General features: G+C 42.5%; 1 protein-coding gene across 1 annotated transcript in view; it reads right to left on the bottom strand.

Annotated features, from left to right (window-relative positions):
* Positions 1–18,696, bottom strand: part of ST6GALNAC5 (ST6 (alpha-N-acetyl-neuraminyl-2,3-beta-galactosyl-1,3)-N-acetylgalactosaminide alpha-2,6-sialyltransferase 5) — a 189,341-nt gene extending 170,645 nt beyond the window's left edge. The window contains exons 1-2 of the mRNA XM_011953152.1: positions 18,302–18,696; positions 17,250–17,489 (exon numbers count right to left, since the gene is read on the bottom strand). Coding sequence (XP_011808542.1) covers positions 17,250–17,489; positions 18,302–18,316 — 255 coding nt within the window. The 5' untranslated portion in view covers positions 18,317–18,696. The remainder of the gene's footprint in view (positions 1–17,249; positions 17,490–18,301) is intronic.
* Positions 18,697–18,942: the final 246 nt, after the last annotated feature.

The following is an 18,942-nucleotide window of genomic DNA, read 5'->3' as shown; positions in this document are numbered from 1 at the left end:
ACCATTTATTAAATAGGGAATCCTTTCCCCATTTCTTGTTTTTGTCAGGTTTATCAAAGATCAGATGGCTGTAGATGTGTGGTATTATTTCTGAGGGCTCTGTTCTGTTACATTGGTCTATATCTCTGTGGAGTCCTTCACAGACATTGAAAAGCCCATGACAAGCCATCCTTTCTTGCCTTTCTGGAACCCAATCAACATTTCATGACTGTGTAGCCAGAAAGAGACACTCTCAAATACTGGGAAGAAGCAAACTGGTGTCACTTCTCACTCTAGTACTTATTCTTGGTTCTGGTTCTAATTATAATATCTGTACCTGCTGTGGTTTGATTGGGGATCTTCCAAAATTCAGATGCTGTTAATCTGATAACATTAAGATGAGGGGCCTTCAAGAGGTGATTAGGCCATGAGGGCTCCTTCCCTTGTGAATGAGATTGGGTGTCTTTACAAAGGCTTGAAGGAGGGAGTTTGTTCTCTCTTGCCCTTCCAACTTCAGCCATATGAGGATACAGCGTTCCTTTCTTCTGGAGGATGCAGCCCTCACCAGATAGCAAATGCCGGCACCTTTATCTTGAACTTCCATCCTCCAGAACTGTGAGAAATAAACTTCTTTGTAAAATTGTAAATATCTTTGTAAATTACCCAGGCTGTGGTACTGTGTTATTGCAACACAAGATGAACTAAGATAAGCTTTCACTGCTGCAGGCTCATTCAGTTGGGATACCCTGTTCTCCATGACATCATTCTCTTTTATTTCTGAACTTTTGGATTAAAAACCCCATCCCATTTCAACCTGAGCCCCAAATCATACATGGTTGCTACTGAGAGTAATGAGCATAATTCTTCCAGGGATTAGTGATGGTGGGAGCTTCAGTCAGTGTGGCTGGGATTTGGTAGTGGGGAATACACACAAGTTCCTACAGTGCTCTTTCCCTTTTCTGTGTTCTGGAATACAAGTGGCACGTTATCACTTCCTGCGCCCTGATTGTTCAAAACTTGTACAAACGGAATAAAAATGAAATAAACCAGCTTTATGATTTTCAGTACAGAGCAGAGACAGATACCACTTCAGGTAATGAGAGACAACTTGGCTCTATCCCTGACAGCAGCCTGGTAGATGTGAGACATTGCCATATAACTCCAAATATATGCCCCATAAAATTGGAGTTCATTCAGATGTATACATTTGTGTTCCCAATCAAATGTTTTTGAATGAATTAGTAACCAGGCTCCTCTTGACAAATTTTACATTACTTTATGGCCAATTTCCTTCTGATGCAAGTGAAATGGAAACTTTACTTTCCTTAGAAGTTGTTAACAAACTTAAGTGATTTGAAAGAATGATAACTGCTCTGTCTATAGCCATGTGGGAAATGAAAGGAGAGAAAACCATTCTCTACCCTATACTTCCAACAGATCTATACCTGGTAAAATGTATTATGTAACAATCTCTCTGACAAGATTATTCTAGAATAAAGTGTGCCCCCTTTCCCTGTGGCACTTTTACAGACTAAAGTCTCTGCCAGCATACTTATTCTACACCCCACTGGCTGGCTCTCCTGCAGGTGGAGAGTTTAATTCCTGTTGTCACCAGTATGCATTATGGAGTCTCGACAAACAGCTTGCTTCAGCCCTCGCCATAACACTACTGTTTTGCTCAAGTCAGTATGTGGTATTCAGATGCACAGCAAGGTTCAAAATTAGACAAAGCTGAAGTGCCATCTGGGATCATCCTCAGCTCTCTTTACCAGCTATTGTGAGGCACTCTTGAACCACAAACCTTCTGCTGGTGGAGGAGCTGCATTCAGACTGTCTGCACAGACACAGGAGGGTGGCCAATCACAGAAACTTAGGGCAGGTAGAAACCTGAGGTCTTTTCATCATCCTCTGGCTGTGCCACTTACTCAAACCACAGCAACAGTCTGCTAATTGGTCCCTCTTCTTACAACGTATGGTTACGTTAACCCATGCCACACGGAAGGTGATCCGCTGGCACACATATCGGATGGAGTTACTCCTCTAATTTACCTTTTAAAGACTTCCTCAATGCTTTCAGGATAAAATTCAATCTCCACAGCATAGAACACTTCTCCAAATCTGCACTGAAATTTTATGTGTGTTTCTGCCTCTCCCAACAGATGTAAGTTTCATGGAGTTGGGGATCACATCTTTTTTCACTGTTCATTGCTTCCTGGGTCCTGAACACAATGCTAGGCATATGATAGAAACACAATATTATTTAATAAATGAGGGAATGAATGAATATAATTTAACTTCCTCTTCTATAAACTGGATCAAGCCTAGAAGTTATGACTTTTGAAAAAGCTCACAACAAATAAACAGCCTGGGCCTGCCTGCCTCTCATGGTACTATACTGTTTTCAAATATGGGCATTATTGCATCTCCACATCTGGTCAACTGTTCTGGAAAGGTCAGGAGATGTTGCTCTGTATTCAAAGGGGAAACAGAAATTAAAGATGTATATGTCAGATACCTGAAGCCCTTCTGCCCTTACTTATCATTTCTGTCCATTCCTATAATTAATAGTCTATTAGCCAGACTTGGTGAAATCTCTTCATACTACATATAATTAAAATAGAACTTTGCCTACCCAACATTCAACAAATATTTATTTAGCTTTCATATGTCTGAGATACAGTTTTCAATTCTGTGGATACCAAGATAAATAAGTTATGTTCTTAGCCTCAAAAAGGTAAAACCTAGTCAGGGAGACATGCATGTGGAAAATAATTGCAATACTGTGTGATTAGAAGCATGTGTAAGATACAGAGAATATTTTAGTACTTACCAAGGTGTAGTAATTGTAACATTTATTTACTCCACTGATTTTCCTGTGGGCAGGGACCAGGTCCTTCATTTTGTTTCCTCCCTTGTGCCTGCCACAATTGTAGGTACACAGACAATATGGGATTGACTGACTGATGTGTAGCTGACATAAGAGAATGTTGGGTCTACTCTGCAGAGATGTTGTATCTGGGAAAACTTTAGAAAGGAGGTTCTGAAGCAAAAGCAGATAAGAACAAAACAGCAAGGTATGTTCCCTGGGTTCATGGTGCCTAGGCTGAGGGCAGCGGTGGGGATAGGGTTGGAGAATTAGGCCAGCAAGATCCTGTTGGGCCTTGCAAGCCTTTCTGAGGATCTGAACTTCATTCTGTAGGCAATGGGAAGCCATAGGAAACATGCAAGGAACATGAAAACATCTGTAAGTTGGAAATGCAATCATGCTTGCAGTTCAGTCAGTGGAGATGTCTCATATGTGCAATCAATTTCCAGAATATGCTTTCTTATTAAAAAATTATTTGACCCTGCATTTCAGTCTGCCAGAGAATACTCAGAATCTGTGCAGTTTCCCAGGAACTCTACAGACACCTCCTTAGTCATTAAGAGTGAATATACTAAAAAAGTTTCCTTTTCATAGCTAGAGCAATGATCAAGGTTAATTTTCCCTATGATAGATAAAATGGTTTCTTATTTGCCTAAAGTAATTCCAGCTTAGAGTAAGTATTACATCTCAGAATTTAGGGGGAGTCAATGATATTTGCAGAATGGTAGTTCTTCAAACACTTGGTTAACTAAGTCTCCTGATGATGTTTCCTTCTCCACTGTGGAGAAGATAATTCAGCTAAATGAGTGCTCTGGTCAGAAAATTTTGTGCAGATAATTAAACATGACACTCCTTTTGGCTTGGTTTATGTTTTAAAGGCGAAAATCTACTCTGATTTAAAAATTGTTTCAATTAATTAGTACCATGCATTATATGCGGTCTCTGAAACAACCATTGCAAAGTTGGTGGTTGGTGGAAGACTCTTTTTAACTATCCGGAGGCATATTCTCATATTCATTTCAGAATAATAAGGTGTTTAAATATTTATTACTTTTCAATAACTAGGTAGGCCCAGGCTCCTCATTTTAATAAATTCTGTCCAAATAATGTTGAGTCACTGCTTAGAAGATGTTGGCACTGAATTTCCCTTATGGTAATGATGTTCACATCAGAGATCGACATTTTACCCCAGCTCTGCCACTAACCCATGACCTTGGGCAAATCACACAACCACTCTGGAATTCCTTTTGATAATTCTTAAGTTTTCCTTCTAGCTCTGAAATTCTGAGTGTGTTTTAAGAGATCTGATTAGTACAAGAAGGTAGAAATGAATTAGTTAAGACCTACAAATTGTGGCAGGAGGAATTGATATTTATGACGTGCAGCTATTCCTTTTCAGTAACTCCAAATGGTTAGAAACTCTTGAGGTAGTCTTATTTTAGAAGAAATACAAAATCTTTATGTAGATATACTCATTCATTCAACAAGTATTTATAGAAGACTCATTATATGCCAGGCATTATGTTAAAGGCTGGCAATACAATGACAGAAAAAGAGAGAAAAAAATGCCTGGTCTCCAAGAGCTGGCTGTCTAGTAGGGAAGGCAGACAATTTTAGACAAGAAATAACAATAAAGTGGAATAAGTATTATCATGGGATCTCAACTATGAAGACAAAACATACAGCTCAGATCAAACCTGGGCTATAAGTCAGGGAAAGTTTCACTGCAGATGGGCTGTCTATGCTGAGAATATGCATTTCTGTGATTTTTATTTGGAAGGACATATTGAATAGAGCATGCAATAAAAATATTTATTTGTTCCAGGCCCAGACTAAGTGTTTAAGACTCAGCGCTTATGGAGAAGAATTTTAACACATCTCATAAATGCACATACCTCTCCAAGTTTTACCAATCATTTGATCATAAATTCACTGACTCCCATGAGAGTTCTTCCATTGGATCAAGTTCTGGGGTATGGATGACAATATTATTTAAGAGATAATCACTCCTTGTCATTCTATACTTAAGGCCCTACACAGCTGTCCAAAGAGTATATAATAGGTGAATAAGAGGTTTTAAGGAACGACTTGTTGATTAATGATATGTTTTAATTTTTCAAAGTCCTTTCACATATTTAATCTTCCATAATCCTAATATTTGCAAAGCAGAAATTATACTATACTGACACTTCACCCTAGAGGTTATGGAAATTCTCATTTATAACAGGTATCATGTTTCTAAGACAGACCTGATTGCAAATACTCTGTCTTGTGGCCAACACAATTATATCCACATTCACCATAGCATGAGTGTGATGGTTAATGCTGAGTGTCAACTTGATTGGATTGAGGGATACAAAGTATTAATCCTGGGTGTGTGTGTGCCAAAAGGGATTAACATTTGAGTCAGTGGGCTGGAGAAGGCAGATCCACCCTTAATCTGATGGGCACAATCTAATCAGCTTCAAGCGAAGCTGGCAAGACTGGCCTAGCCTCTCAGCCTACATCTTTCTCCCATGCTGGATGCTTCCTGCCCTCGAACACTGGACTCCAAGTTCAGATTTGAGACTCGGACTGACTCTTTTTGTTCCTCAAGCTTGCGGACAGCCTATTGTGGAAACCTGTGATTGTGTAAGTTAATACTTAATAAACTCCCCTATATATATGTATATCCTATTAGTTCTGTCTCTCTACAGAATGCTGACTCATACAGATTTTGGTAGCAGAAGTGGTTCTAGAGGAAAAGAATATTAAGGATGGAGTTCTTTTGTTGGTTTTGGGGTTTCTGAAGTTGGCTGCTTAATATGATTAGACCCTAAAATGCCAAGGACTCTACTTCTAATACTATGGAGAACACTGATAGTCCTTGGTGTAAAGGACTGTTTAGAGAGTTATGCAAAATAAATGCATTTGACACTCCTGATTCACCGCTCGTGAGAGGCAAGGAGTTTAGTGACTCTATATGTAATAACTTTGACCATATGTGGAGAACCAAGAAACATAATGAAGCTGGTTGGTTGTTCCTAAGTTCAGTAGACAAAGTGATGAAAGAAAATGATGAACTCAGGGATTCTGTTTCCTGGCTTCAGAAGCAGATACTGTGCCTCAAATCTGATAAGACTGTCCTGAGTGAAAGTCTCCCATGGAGAAAGAGTTGAAATTGTGGAAAACAGACACAAGTTCTTATCATGCAAGTGGCTGACTTACAACAAAAGGTACGTGCACAGCCTCACCAGGTGTCTACTGTTAGAGGCATTGATTGGAAAAGAATGGGACCCTGCAACTTGGAATGGGGATGTGTGGAAGACCCCAGTGAAGCTGGGGACACTGAGTTTGTAAACTCTGATGAACCTTTATTTGCCAGAAGGAACAGCTTCCCAATCTGCAGTAGTGGCAACATCCCCTCCCAGACCTATGCCGCCATCAGCCTTTCCACTTCTGTCTGAAGAGATAAACCCTGTGCTGCCTGAGGCAACAGTGATGGCCTCTCCTGAGGCAGCTGCCAGGCCAAATAGTGTTAATTCTCCTCAGGAGCCACCCCCAACACCCATGTTTCCTTCTAGACCTATAACTAGACTAAAGTCCCAGTGGGCCTCTAGAGATGAGGTTGAGAGTGTGACCCAATAGGAAGTGTGCTACACCTGAAAAGAACTGTTTGAATTGTCTCATTTATGTAAACAGCAATCTGGAGAATAGGCATGGGAATGCATATTAAGGGTATGGGACTATGGTGGAAGGAACACAGAGTTGGATCAGGCTGAATTTATTGATTTGGGCCCGCTCTGCTTTTAATACTGCAGCTCCAGGAGTTAAAAAAGGTTCTAATAGTTTATTTGCTTGGTTAGCTGAAATATGGATTAAAAGATGACTCACTGTGAGTGAGCTGGAAATGTCTGATCTCCCCTGGTTTAATGGAGAGGAAGGGACCCAAAGGTTTAGGGAGACTGGGATGGTGGAGTGGATTAGTCACTTTAGACCCATCTGGGAGGGTCCAGAAGATATACCCTTGAAAAATGCGTTGTGAAATAGATTTTTGAGGGCAGCACCCGCATTTTTGAAGAGTCCTATAATTGGTCTTCTCTGTATGTCAGATCTAGCAGTGGGAACCAAGTCACTCAACTACAAAATTTAAATATAGTGGGAATAATTGGATCCTGAGGTGTCGGGGCCAAGTGGCAGCATTCAACTGTCAAAGGCAAGGTGGGCATAGCTACCATAATGGACAGCAGAGGCAAAGCAACAATCAGAATAGCCCGATTCATGTAGAGCTCTGGCATTTGCTAATTAATCAAGGTGTTCCTAGAAGTGAAATTTATAAGAAGCCTACTGCATTTCTACTTAATTTATACAAGCAGAAAATTTCAAAGTCAAATGGACAAAATACTAATTCGAATTGTAAAAACAAAGAATTATGGCCCCTTAATCAATTTCCAGACCTGAGCCAGTTTATAGACCCAGAACCCCTTGAATGAAGGGGAGTTTGGATCCCCTTGAGAAAGGACCCTACTACATTACCGACAATTTATACAGTGACTCTTTTTCCCATCCTTCCCCCAGGAGATCTCCAGCCTTTTACCAGGGTACCTGTGCACTGGGGAAAGGGAAATGGTCAGACATTTCGGGAACTACTGGACACTGGCTCTGAGCTGATGTTGATTCTAGGGTACCCAAAATGTCATTGAGGTCCTCCCATTAAAGTAGGGGCTTATGGAGGTCAGGTAATTAATGGAGTTTTGCTCAGGTCTGACTTACAGTGGGTCCAGTGGGTCCACAGACTCATCCTGTAGTCATTTCCCCAGTTCCAGAATGCATAATTGGCATAGACATACTTAGTAACTGGCAGAACCCCTACATTGGCTTCCTGACTGGTAGGGTAGGGCCATTATGGTGGGAAAGACCAAATGGAAGCCATTAGAGCTGACTCTACCTATAAAAATAGTAAATCAAAAACAGTATCACATCCCTGGAGGGATTGTGGAGATTAGTGCCACCATCAAGGACTTGAAAGATGCAGGGTGGTGAGTCCTACCACATCCCTGTTCAACTCTCCCACCTGGCCTGGGCAGAAGACAGACGGATCTTGGAGAATGACAGTGGATAATCATAAACTTAACCAAGTGGCGACTCCAACTGCAGCTGCTGTACCAGATGTGGTTTCACTGCTTCAGCAAATGAACACATCTCCTGGTACCGGGTATGTAGCCATTAATTCAGCAAATCCATTCCTGTCCATAAGGCCCACCAGAAGCAATTTGCCTTCAGCTGGCAAGGCCAGCAATATACCTTTACTGTCCTGCCTTCGGGGTATATCAACTCTCTAGCTTTGTGTCATAATCTTATTCAGAGAGACCTTGATCACGTTTCGTTTCTACAAGATATCACACTGGTCCATTACATTGATGACATCATGCTGATTGCATCCAATGAGCAAGAATTAGCAAACACACTAGACTTATTGGTGAGACTTTGCGTGCCAGAGGATAGGAAATAAATCCAACTAAAATTCAGGGACTTTCTACCTCAGTAAAATTTCTAGGGGTCCAGTGGTGTGGGGCCTGTCGAGATATTCCCTCTAAGGTGAAAGATAAGTTGTTGCATTTGGCCTACAACCAAGAAAGGGGCGCAATAACTACTGGGCCTATTTAGATTTTTGAGGCAACACATTCCTCACTGGGGTGTGTTACTCTGGCCCATTTATCAAGTAACCCAAAAGGCTGCCAGTTTTTAGTGGGATCCAGAACAGGAGAAGGCTCCATAACAGGCTCAGGCTGCTGTGCAAGCTGCTCTGCCACTTGGGCCATATGACCCAGCAGACCCAATGGTACTTGAGGTGTCAGTGGCAGATAGGGATGCTGTTTGGAGCCTTTGGTGAATCACCACAGAGGCCTCTAAGATTTTAGAGCAAGGCCCTGCCATCTTCTGCGGATGACTACTCTCCTTTTGCTGTTACTGGGCTTTGGTGGAAACTGAACATTTGGCTATGGGTCATCAAGTCACCATGCAAACTGAATTGCCCATGATGAACTGAGTGCTTTCTGGCCCATTCAGCCATAAAGTGGGTTGTGCACAGCAACATTCCATCATCAAATGGAAGTGGAATATATGTGATCGGGCTTGAGCAGGTCCAGAAGGCACAAGTTAGTTACATGAGGAAGTGGCTCAAATGCCCATGGTCTCCAGTCTTACCACCCTGCATTCTCCCTCAGCCTCCATGGATGGCCTCATGGGGAGTTCCCTATGATCAGTTGACAGAGAAGAGAAGACTAAGGCCTGGTTCACAGATGGTTCTGCATGGTATGCAGGCACCACCTGGAAGTGGACATCTGTAGCACTACAGCCCTTTCTAGGACATCCCTGAAGGACAGCAGCAAAGGGAAATCTTCCCAGTGGGCAGAACTTTGAGCAGTGCACCTGGTTGTGCACTTTGCATGGAAGGAGAAATGACCAGATGTATGATTATATACTGATTCATGGGCTGTAGCCAATGGTTAGGCTGGTGATTCATGGGCTGTAGCCAATGGTTAGGCTGGATGGTCAGGGACTTGGAAGAAGCGTGATTGGAAAATTGGTGACAAAGAAATTTAAGGAAGAGGTATGTGGATGGACCTTTTTGAGGAGTCAAAAAATGTGAAGATATTTGTGTCCCATGTCAGTGTTCACATGGAGTGACTTCAGCAGAGGAGGATTTAAATAATGACCTATTCTGTGGGCACCACTCAGCTTCTTTCCCAGCCACCCATGTCATTGCCCAATGGGCCCATGAACAAAGTGGCCATGGTGGCAGGGATGAAGGTTACACATGGGCTCAGCAACATGGACTTCCACTCACCAAGGCTGACATGGCTATTGCCACTGCTGAGTGCCCAACTTGACAGCAGCGGAGACCAACATTGAGCCCTCGATATGGCACCATTCCCTGGGGTGATCAGCCAGCTACCTGGTGTCAGGTTGATTATATTGGACCTCTCCCATCATGGAAAAGGCAGATGTTTGTCCTAACTGGAACAGACACTTACTCTGGATATGGGTTTGCCTATCCTGCACACAATGCTTCTGCCAAGACTATCATCCATGGACTCACTGAATGCCTTATCCATCGTCATGGTATTCCACACAGCATTGCCTCTGACCAAGGCACTCACTTTATGGCTAAAGAAGTGTGGTAGTCGGCTCACGCTTGTGGAATTCACTGGTCTTACCATGTTCCCCATCATCCTGAAGCAGCTGGATTTATAGAATGGTGAACTAGCCTTTTGAAGTCACAATTACAACGCCAACTAGGTGACAATACTTTGCAGGGCTGGGGCAAAGTTCTCCAGAAGGCCATGGTGGCAGGGATGTATGCTCTGCATCAGTGTCCCATATATGGTACTGTTTCTCCCATAGCCAGGATTCACGGGTCTAGGAATCAAGGGGTGGAAGTGGAAGCGGAACAACTCACCAACTCACCATCACCCCTAGTGATCCACTAGCAAAATTTTTGCTTCCTGTTCCTGCAACATTATGTTCTGCTGTCCTAGAGGTCTTAGCTACAAAAACAGGAATGCTGCCACCTGGAGACACAATGATTCCATTAAACTGAAGTTAAGATTGCTACCTGGACACCTTGGGCTCCTCCTACCTTTAAGTCAACAGGCCAAGAAGGGAGCTACAGTGTTGGCTAGGGTGACTGACCCAAACTATCAAGATGAAATCAGTCCACTACTCCACAACAGAGGTAAGGAAGAGTATGCATGGAATACAGGAGATCCATTAGGGTGTCCATTAGGGTATTATCATGCTTTGTGACTGAAGTCAATGGGAAACTACAACTGCCCAATCCAGGTAGGACTACAAATGATGCAGACCCTTCAGGAATGAAGGTTTGGGTCACTCCACCAGGAAAAAAACTGTGACCTGCTGAGGTGCTTGCTGAAGGCAAAGGGAATACAGAATGGGTAGTAGAAGAAGGTAGTAATCATTACTAGCTACTTGAACAGCTGCAGAAATGAGGACTGTAATTGTCATGAGTATTCCCTCCTTCTTCTGTTAAAAACACGTTTGTGCATGTATACACTTGTACTAAGAAAAGATCTTCATTTTATTTCCTTTTCCTTTATCATGTGACATAAGATGTATTGACCACATATCAGCAGTTAAGTATTAACTTTATGTAATAGTATTTGGGTTGGTGGTTGGTGTGTTTCCAGTTGTATGAAGGATAGTTATATTATGTCAGGCATTATTATGACCTCATTATTGTCTTTATTTGAAGATTATGTATGATCTCAGGAGATGTGTATGGGTTCAAGTTGACAAGGGGTGGACTTGTGATGGTTAATACTGAGTGGCAATTTGATTGGATTGAGGGATACAAAGTATTAATCCTGTGTGTCTACATGATGTTGCCAAAAGGGATTAACATTTGAGTCAGTGGGCTGGGGAAGGCAGAGCCACCCCTAATCTGGTGGGCACAATCTATCAGCTTCCAGGGAATATAAAGCAGACAGAAAAACGTGAAAAGGTGAGGTGGGCCTAGGCTCCCAGCCTACCTCTTTCTCCCATGCTGGACACTTTCTTGAAAATTGGACTCCAAGTTCTTCAATTTTGAGACTCAGACTGACTCTCCTTGCTCCTCAACCTTACAGACGGCCTATTGTGGGAAGCTGTGATCATGTAAGTTAATACTTAATAAACTCCCAAGTGTGTGTGTGTGTGTGTGTGTGTGTGTGTATAAATATCCTACTAGCTCTATCTCTTTAGAGAACCCTGACTAATACAATCAGTTATGAGATTTAGCTTGGTTAAGGTGGTTGCCATATGTTACAGAGACATTTAAGAAGGTTTAACTTCATGAGTGCAGAAGACCCTATGTCATGCCAAAGGAAAATCATAAAGAGACAATATTTTGAATTTAAAATCAATCCACTTTGAAGTTGCTTTGATATCCAATTTGTTCACTTATTATTCATTGGATATCCTGCACACACGCATGAACAGATATGAGGCTAATAAAGAGTGGAATATTAGTTTGAAAGCTTTACAAACTTCTAAGGTAATAATATAATTTAACTTGTTTTATAGATGGAAAAAGATCACAGAAATTATCTCCCTTTTAGAGTCAGTGCCTTGAATTATTGCTTCCTGATTTCCAATTACTATTCATTGCTCGCCTTATTATTGAACTTTTCTTGTTTCTTTGTCTTTTCTCTGCAACTATTAGATCAAAGGTTCTTTGAGGGTAGGGACTGTGTTCTTCCTCCAGAATGCCCAATTTTGAAACTATTAGGCCTTCAACAAGTGTTTACCAAAGGCTACGATTAGTTCAAAAACCTAGAAATGAATTAGCTGCAGAACTACGCATTGTGATGATTAAAAACATTTCAAACAATGTTTCTCAAAGTTTAATGTGTGCAATATTTAAAAAGGAAGCTTGTTAAACATGGATACCTAAATCTCATTCCCAAAGATTCTTTTGTCTTTCCTCTTAAATCATTACCTCCTCTGCCTCCCTGTTATTAGAATTATTTTTGTGGGCAGAACAAATTTAGGAAAAATGAGACACACTAGGGTCTTGAGACTGTACTGATGATTTTTGCAGAGAAAAAATTTGGCATAGGTAAGTAGGTCTGTTCTTCTCTCCTCCACTTTCACTTCCTTCTTTCTTTCCGTACATACTTATTGTGCACCCATTAAATTTTAGATACTGATCGAGGTCCTGGAGTTAAACTGTTCAACAATATGTAAAAAGACACTGCTGTCACAGCACTTAGATTCCAGTTGGGGGAAGGGCAGAAAATAGACAAGTAAACTTTAAGATTATTTCAGATATTGTTAAATGTTATAAGGAAAATAAAACAGACTAATACGACAGAGAATGACTGTTGAAAAGGGGGCTAGTTAAAGAATGTGGTTCACAAGAAGATGACATGTGACCTGATGATTGAATGACCAGAAGAAATCAACCATGCAAAAGACTTGGGGAAGAGCTTTCCAGGAAGCGAGAAAGAGCATGTGCAAAGGTCCTGAGGCAGAATGAATGTTCACAGATCAGCGGGAAAGCCAGCATGCCTGGAATTTAAGAGTGAGCCAGGTCAAACTCATCTGCCATTTACAGGAGGATAGTGGTATCTTGAAATTATCCCATGGGAAGCTGGAAAAATTATCCTGGCTGTCACAGATTTAAGGACAGTTAAGTATTTTAATAAATGTTATGAAAAAGCATTTATCCTGTTAAAAGCGACTACATTATTGCAACTCCTCACTCATGAAATAGTGTTCTTTTTCTGATTTTGGGGGTTTGATGCTTTGTGGTAACAGCGTTTCATTATCATTGGCAGATTACATTTTATAATACCTGAACATTGAAAATTAGCTCATTTTGAATTTCCTTGAGATTCAAATGATTTAGCATTCATTTCAGTCATTCATTCACAACTCAAATGTCATAACATACGGTCAAATACATTATGTAAACTTGTATTTGAGAATTTTTTACACTTTTCTAAAGGAGGAATACTCATCCCATAATTTCAAAATAAGTTAGATGGCATTTATCCAAATTCTGGTTTTGGATTATTATTTTTCAATTTTTGCACTGACTTGTCTTACCACTCCAACTGGATAGTTACCAGTACCAGTTAATAGTAATAGTACTATTACAACTAAGCAATTTTGATTTGTCTGAATAACTGAGTGCCTAAAAAAGGAAAGAACTAAGGACAAGTATGTTATTGGTATGTGTAAAATCCATCCCTGGGGGCTACTTCTGAAGCAAAGAGATAGCTGCTCAGCTGTAGACCCCACTGATCACTGTCCTTTCATAAGCCATTTCAGTAAAGGGTAGCCTGGATGATAGTGGGCCTTCTGTGATAAGAGCTTATCCTCTAAAAATGGGAATTAGCTCACAGTTTCATTTTACAGGGTCTACCAGATGGCAAATGACCTCGTCTACCTAAACGAGATCCGGACTGGAAACTGAATTGCATTCCAAGTTCCCTTCCACTCTGCTATAAGACTTGGAGCTTTCCTCTAAGGATTTCTTGATTTAATGTGTGTGTGTGTGTGTGTATGTGTATGTGTGTGTGTGTGTGTTAGCTTGGTTATACATTAGGCTGCAGTTCTAAATGCAGAAGTTTCCCAAAGCCATGAAAATTGGCTTCTTCAGTTGTACCTAAGCAATCTTGTTATCATTGGCTTCCAAAAATTGGGACCAAGAGAGTAATGTTAGAATACAGCTATAGTACCTGAAGAGACAGACATGTAACATGAGGGAAATGAGTTGGTGGAACATGTGTGGGAAGAGGTCTGGGGAAAGGGATTGGGAAAGAAGAGAAAGACTCTAACAGAAAATGCCTTCATTATGACAAGAAACTCCATGTAGCCTTCATTCAGTGATACTGAAATTACAACTGCAGCTCACATAGTTTGTGAAAGAGGAAGTACAGAATATGACCATGAAAAGTGATATTTTAAGCCTCAACACATGCTGCTCATCACTGACTTGACTTGCAGCATATCTTTCAACAAAAGCACATAGTGATTTAATCTCAACAGTAATTCAGTCTGCAGCCATATGAGACAAGACCATCATTGCAGACAGGCTGTAATTTGTGAAATTCAGGTGCTGGGGATTAGGACCACCTGTTGAATTTAATCTTGGAACTGTTAATGTTAACAACATCATGTAACTGAGCATAAACACTACATATTTATCAGTCTTTGGGGCCTCCAGCTATGGAGGTGTGAACATTTTCCTAAATAATATCTGTAACTCTCTCCAGACTCTGTAAATCAATGGCAGATAAAAAAGGCTGTTGGAATTCTGATTCAATATGCAGCAGCATATGGCTTGGTGGTCATCACATCCAGCATATTCCATCATTTTTCTGACGCCTGATGTGAGGGTAAAAGAAAAATAAGCAATCTGAGTATCATCTGGAAATATAATAAGAATAGAAAAGCTTTCATTTCTTACTCTCACCTGTGCTAATTGGAAAAAAAATTCCTAGCAATATTCTAACAAATGTCTTCTACCTTTGCCTTTGAAAGACTATAGAAAGATCTCAAATAAACCTAATTAAACAGCAACTTTTGGAGAGAATATAAACAACATTTTACATATGCACCTTCATATGACCATCCATAAGGGAACTCTGCCCAATTTCCTGTCAGCTAAATAGTAGCAGTAAAGAGAATCAGTTAATGCATTCTGAGAAGTTTATATTTAGTTCAGTGGGACAATTGGGATAATGTCTAAACAGAAGACATAGACTAAGATATGCCTTTGTTCCCTTGCTTGTGGTGATGCGAACTCCCTCAAAACATTTGGGTATAGAATTTTGTGAGATGTCGGTGTTCCCTGAAATAATTTCATTGATATTCATATTTATCTCCAAAGACCTTCTTCTACTAGGAATTCCAATGACTGTCACACAATATTTATCATTCATATAGCACTTCACAATTTGTAAAACCCTTTTACTGCATATCATTTCAATTTCCCATGTAGAGTATCAACATCCCCCCCCCCCACCAAATAGAAAAGGACTGTTCTTTGTTTCAGTAAAATAAGGCTCTGATAAACAAAAATTGAAATCAAATGTATTTGTGTCAATAAACATTGTTTTGAACATAAACCTTAGGGTATTATACTTTGCATTAAGCTATCAATATTGTTAGCTGGTATCTGTCCAGCAGAAGAACACAAGAAGAAAAGTATGAGAAATCTCTTCCCAAAAGCTGATCAAAACTTTCAGCAAATTTACCTTTTGATGCTGCCATTAATCAAAGCTTCTCAAGTGTTAGATAGTAATTTCCACCAAACAATAGCCATGGAAATCGGTGAGCTCAGTATATCCATCATACACCAGTTACACATAAACACCACAGCCATCCACAGTCAGAAGCTAATGTCTAAACTTTCCTAGAACTCCAGTCCTTATCGGTTGCTTCCACATGCAGATACAAAGCATATAATCAATCAACAACTAAGAGAGAAAACGAAAGCTGTAACTGTAAAATTGATAGCCATCTACGTTTGGATTTTAAGTCTACTAACACCCCCAACCCCTGCTCCTGCCACAAAAATAAATAAATAAATAAATAAATAAATAAATAAATAAATAAAGGCTTCCTGATGAAATTGATTCCTCCTTTTTTGCTTCCCTGAATTCTTCCCATTGCAAAATTCCACTTTTTCAAAGCAGCTTTCCTTGATCTTTCCAGGGAAGTCATCGTTCTCATTTTTGCACCCCTACAGTACTGTTCATATCTGGCATTTATTATACATTTTAATCTATCGGTTTATCTACACACATTTCATAGTATATTGTTTTGTCCTCAGGTATTTACAGATCTGTAAGATGGGGTCCTGCCTTAAATTCTTTTATATCTTTCAAATCCTTAGCATTATGCATTAAACAAGTGTGTGGCAATATTTTGAATGTTACTTTTAAAAAGTATGGCTTTTTCACGTGGTTAGAGCGACCTTTTCACACAAAAGGAGTATCTACTATATATTACTTCGGTTCACAACCATAAAATTTAGTAAAATAAAAGGAATAATTGGGAGATTTCAAGAAATCCTCTAGCTTTATAAAGCTGAGTGGAATTGTGTTTTAATAAAAACATATGAGCAACTTCAAATAATGAGGGATACATTTAAACTGTATTAAAATATCTTCAGAATCAGAAAACTTGATTAGGATTTTCCCAGAGGCTTCACACACTGAAACCAGATATTTATTATTCCAGGGAAAGGAGGCTCAATTTTTAAAAATTCATCTTATTAATTATTAGCCACGCCATCCAGCAGCTTCCCGGAAGGCAGAGGAAGACAGGCTCACAACGATGAGTTTCAAACCAATGGAAGCTGAGTTTGTGCCTCAAGTCTTCCATGCCTGCCGGGGCACCGCTCCCCAGGGCTGAGAGAATTCAGCCCAAAGCAATGCGCTGGAGAGATCAGAGGGGAACGTTGGATCCTGAGCAGTGGCCGCGGGCTGGCTGCCCTCACCCTCCGGTTCTGGGTCAGAGGAACGCTCAGGCTGGTACCCGCGCCATCCCCAGTTTCCTCCCACCAGGGAGCGACTCGGCAGCCAAACCCGAGGCTTCAGGAACCGGACCTCCATCCGCAGCTGCAATTCTGGGGATTAGGGAGTTCTAGTTCCAGGGCCGATTTCTACTGGGAAGTTAGGCTTTGGGGTCCACTCACCTCACCCCTATTTTCTACAAAACTTTGTGTCTTTCTCCAAATAAGAATTCATACCAAGTTGGAACTAGCCCACACTACCCCAGCAGGTCCACTCCCCTCCAGCCTCCGAACGGCACCTACTCACAGCGCCTCCCAGCCCCGGGAAAGGGGGAAGGCTCAGGTGTGCAGGATCCCCAGGCTGAGTGGCGAGCGGGCTGGCGAGCATGCTGTCACCTTGTGGTCCGCCACGCCGAGGTATCCGTCCAGTGGCCGCGGTCCCGCGGGGACCCCGGGGCGCGGCTGGGGGCTGCTCTTCGCCGCCGGCAGCGAGCTGCCGGTGGCCGACGCCTGCTGCTGCTGTTGTTGCTGCTGCTGCTGCGGGGGCCGCTCCTTCTGGCCGCCGAGGCTGCTGTACACGAGCAACAAGCTGGTGCACATGGTGGTGAGCGCTAAACACACTGCTAGACCATGGCGCTGCGGGCGGGAAAGAGGAGAGGAGAGGGGCTGAGTACAGACAACAGAGGAGCGCGCCCAGCGGGGACACCTGCGCGGTGGTCACACTAGTGGGGGAGATTTTGCGCGGGGGACGGCCTGGACCCGAGCCCCGCCGCACGCAACTGGGACAGAGAAAGCACCGTCCCCTTGCGGACCGCAAGGGATGCTCGGGGCGCGTCGCTGCTTTCGGCCGCCGCCGCCCAGATCTCTCGGTAGAGGGCAGGTGGTGTACGGCCCCAGGCTGAGGGAGGGAGCGCGCCGGGGCCGAGGGCAGGGGTGGGTTTGCACTTTGGGGAAGGGTCCGTCTACCTCAGCCACCCCAGCCAAGCTGCTGGAATGTTGAGTCCTTAACACCTCTCCTTTCCTGGGGCCCTGGGGCTCTCCTTTGGCGATCCTTGCAAGTTTGAAATCCAAGAAAACGAAGAAAGTCTGCAAAGGTCCCTCCTCCCCGTCCCTTAGTTTTTGGCAGGCTGTTGCTTTTGGGCACCCCCATCCCTGGAGCAATCTGCCCACTCCTCCATCGCTCCTGCAGCTCTCTGCCACCCCCTCGGACCTCTCGCCGGAGATCTAGGAGGCGAGGCAACCCGGGTTCCCATCCTGGCTCTGAGAATCCGAGCCAGGCAAAGCTGGAGAATCGGGAGGGAACGCGGAGCGGGTAGAAAGTTGTCCCTTTGTAACAGGCGACCTCGCGGCCCAGGGTTAGGCGTCCCGGAGTCTCCCCGGTGCGCCCAGCGGACCCTGAGCCCGGGGATCCCCCTCTTTGCCCAGTAGAGTTGCCGCAACTGACTCACCATCAGGGTCTTCATTTTGGGCACCTCTTTTGTGCAGAATCCTCAGGCTCGCGTGTCCGGGGCCACTTTTTCCTGGAGGGTTTCCATGATGGGTGATGGGGCGGAGGCGGCTCTGATTTTTGCCCAGCAGCCGGCCGCGGCAGATCGCGCGCGGGAGCCGCGGGACCCGGGAAGCGCCGCTGTTGCAGAGATTAGAGACAGAATTAAAACTGAACCGGACCCTCGTAGTCTCTCAGTGATCTACACAACTGCCGCCTGCCGCCGCCTGCTGGGTCCTAAAGTCCTCTGCATCCCCCTCCCCGCCCCCAAATAATAATCTGAAATTTTCAGTAGTGAGATTTCTGGGCAGAGAGAGTTAACCGAGCCAGTGTACCCACTTCTTGGTCCGCGGGCTTATTTATCTTTAAAGAAGTCATCAAGTAATAAAGAAGGAGAACCTGATTGGATTCTGAACGTGATAGCCATTTGAAAATTTGCAAACTAAATTTTCTGTTTTGCGATGTTGATAAAAACAAGTCAGCCTCCTAGATGTCAACAACTCTATAGCGTTTGCATGTGTGTTCGTAGCATAGAGAAACCTATAATGAAATTATTTTTCTTAAAAAATTATTTATTATTCCGTTTTTCATTTGCTCGCTTTA

Source organism: Colobus angolensis, unplaced genomic scaffold (genome assembly GCF_000951035.1).
Source record: "Colobus angolensis palliatus isolate OR3802 unplaced genomic scaffold, Cang.pa_1.0 Scaffold359, whole genome shotgun sequence".
Taxonomy (NCBI): Eukaryota; Metazoa; Chordata; class Mammalia; order Primates; family Cercopithecidae; genus Colobus; species Colobus angolensis.
This window is presented reverse-complemented; position numbering and strand designations above follow the sequence as displayed.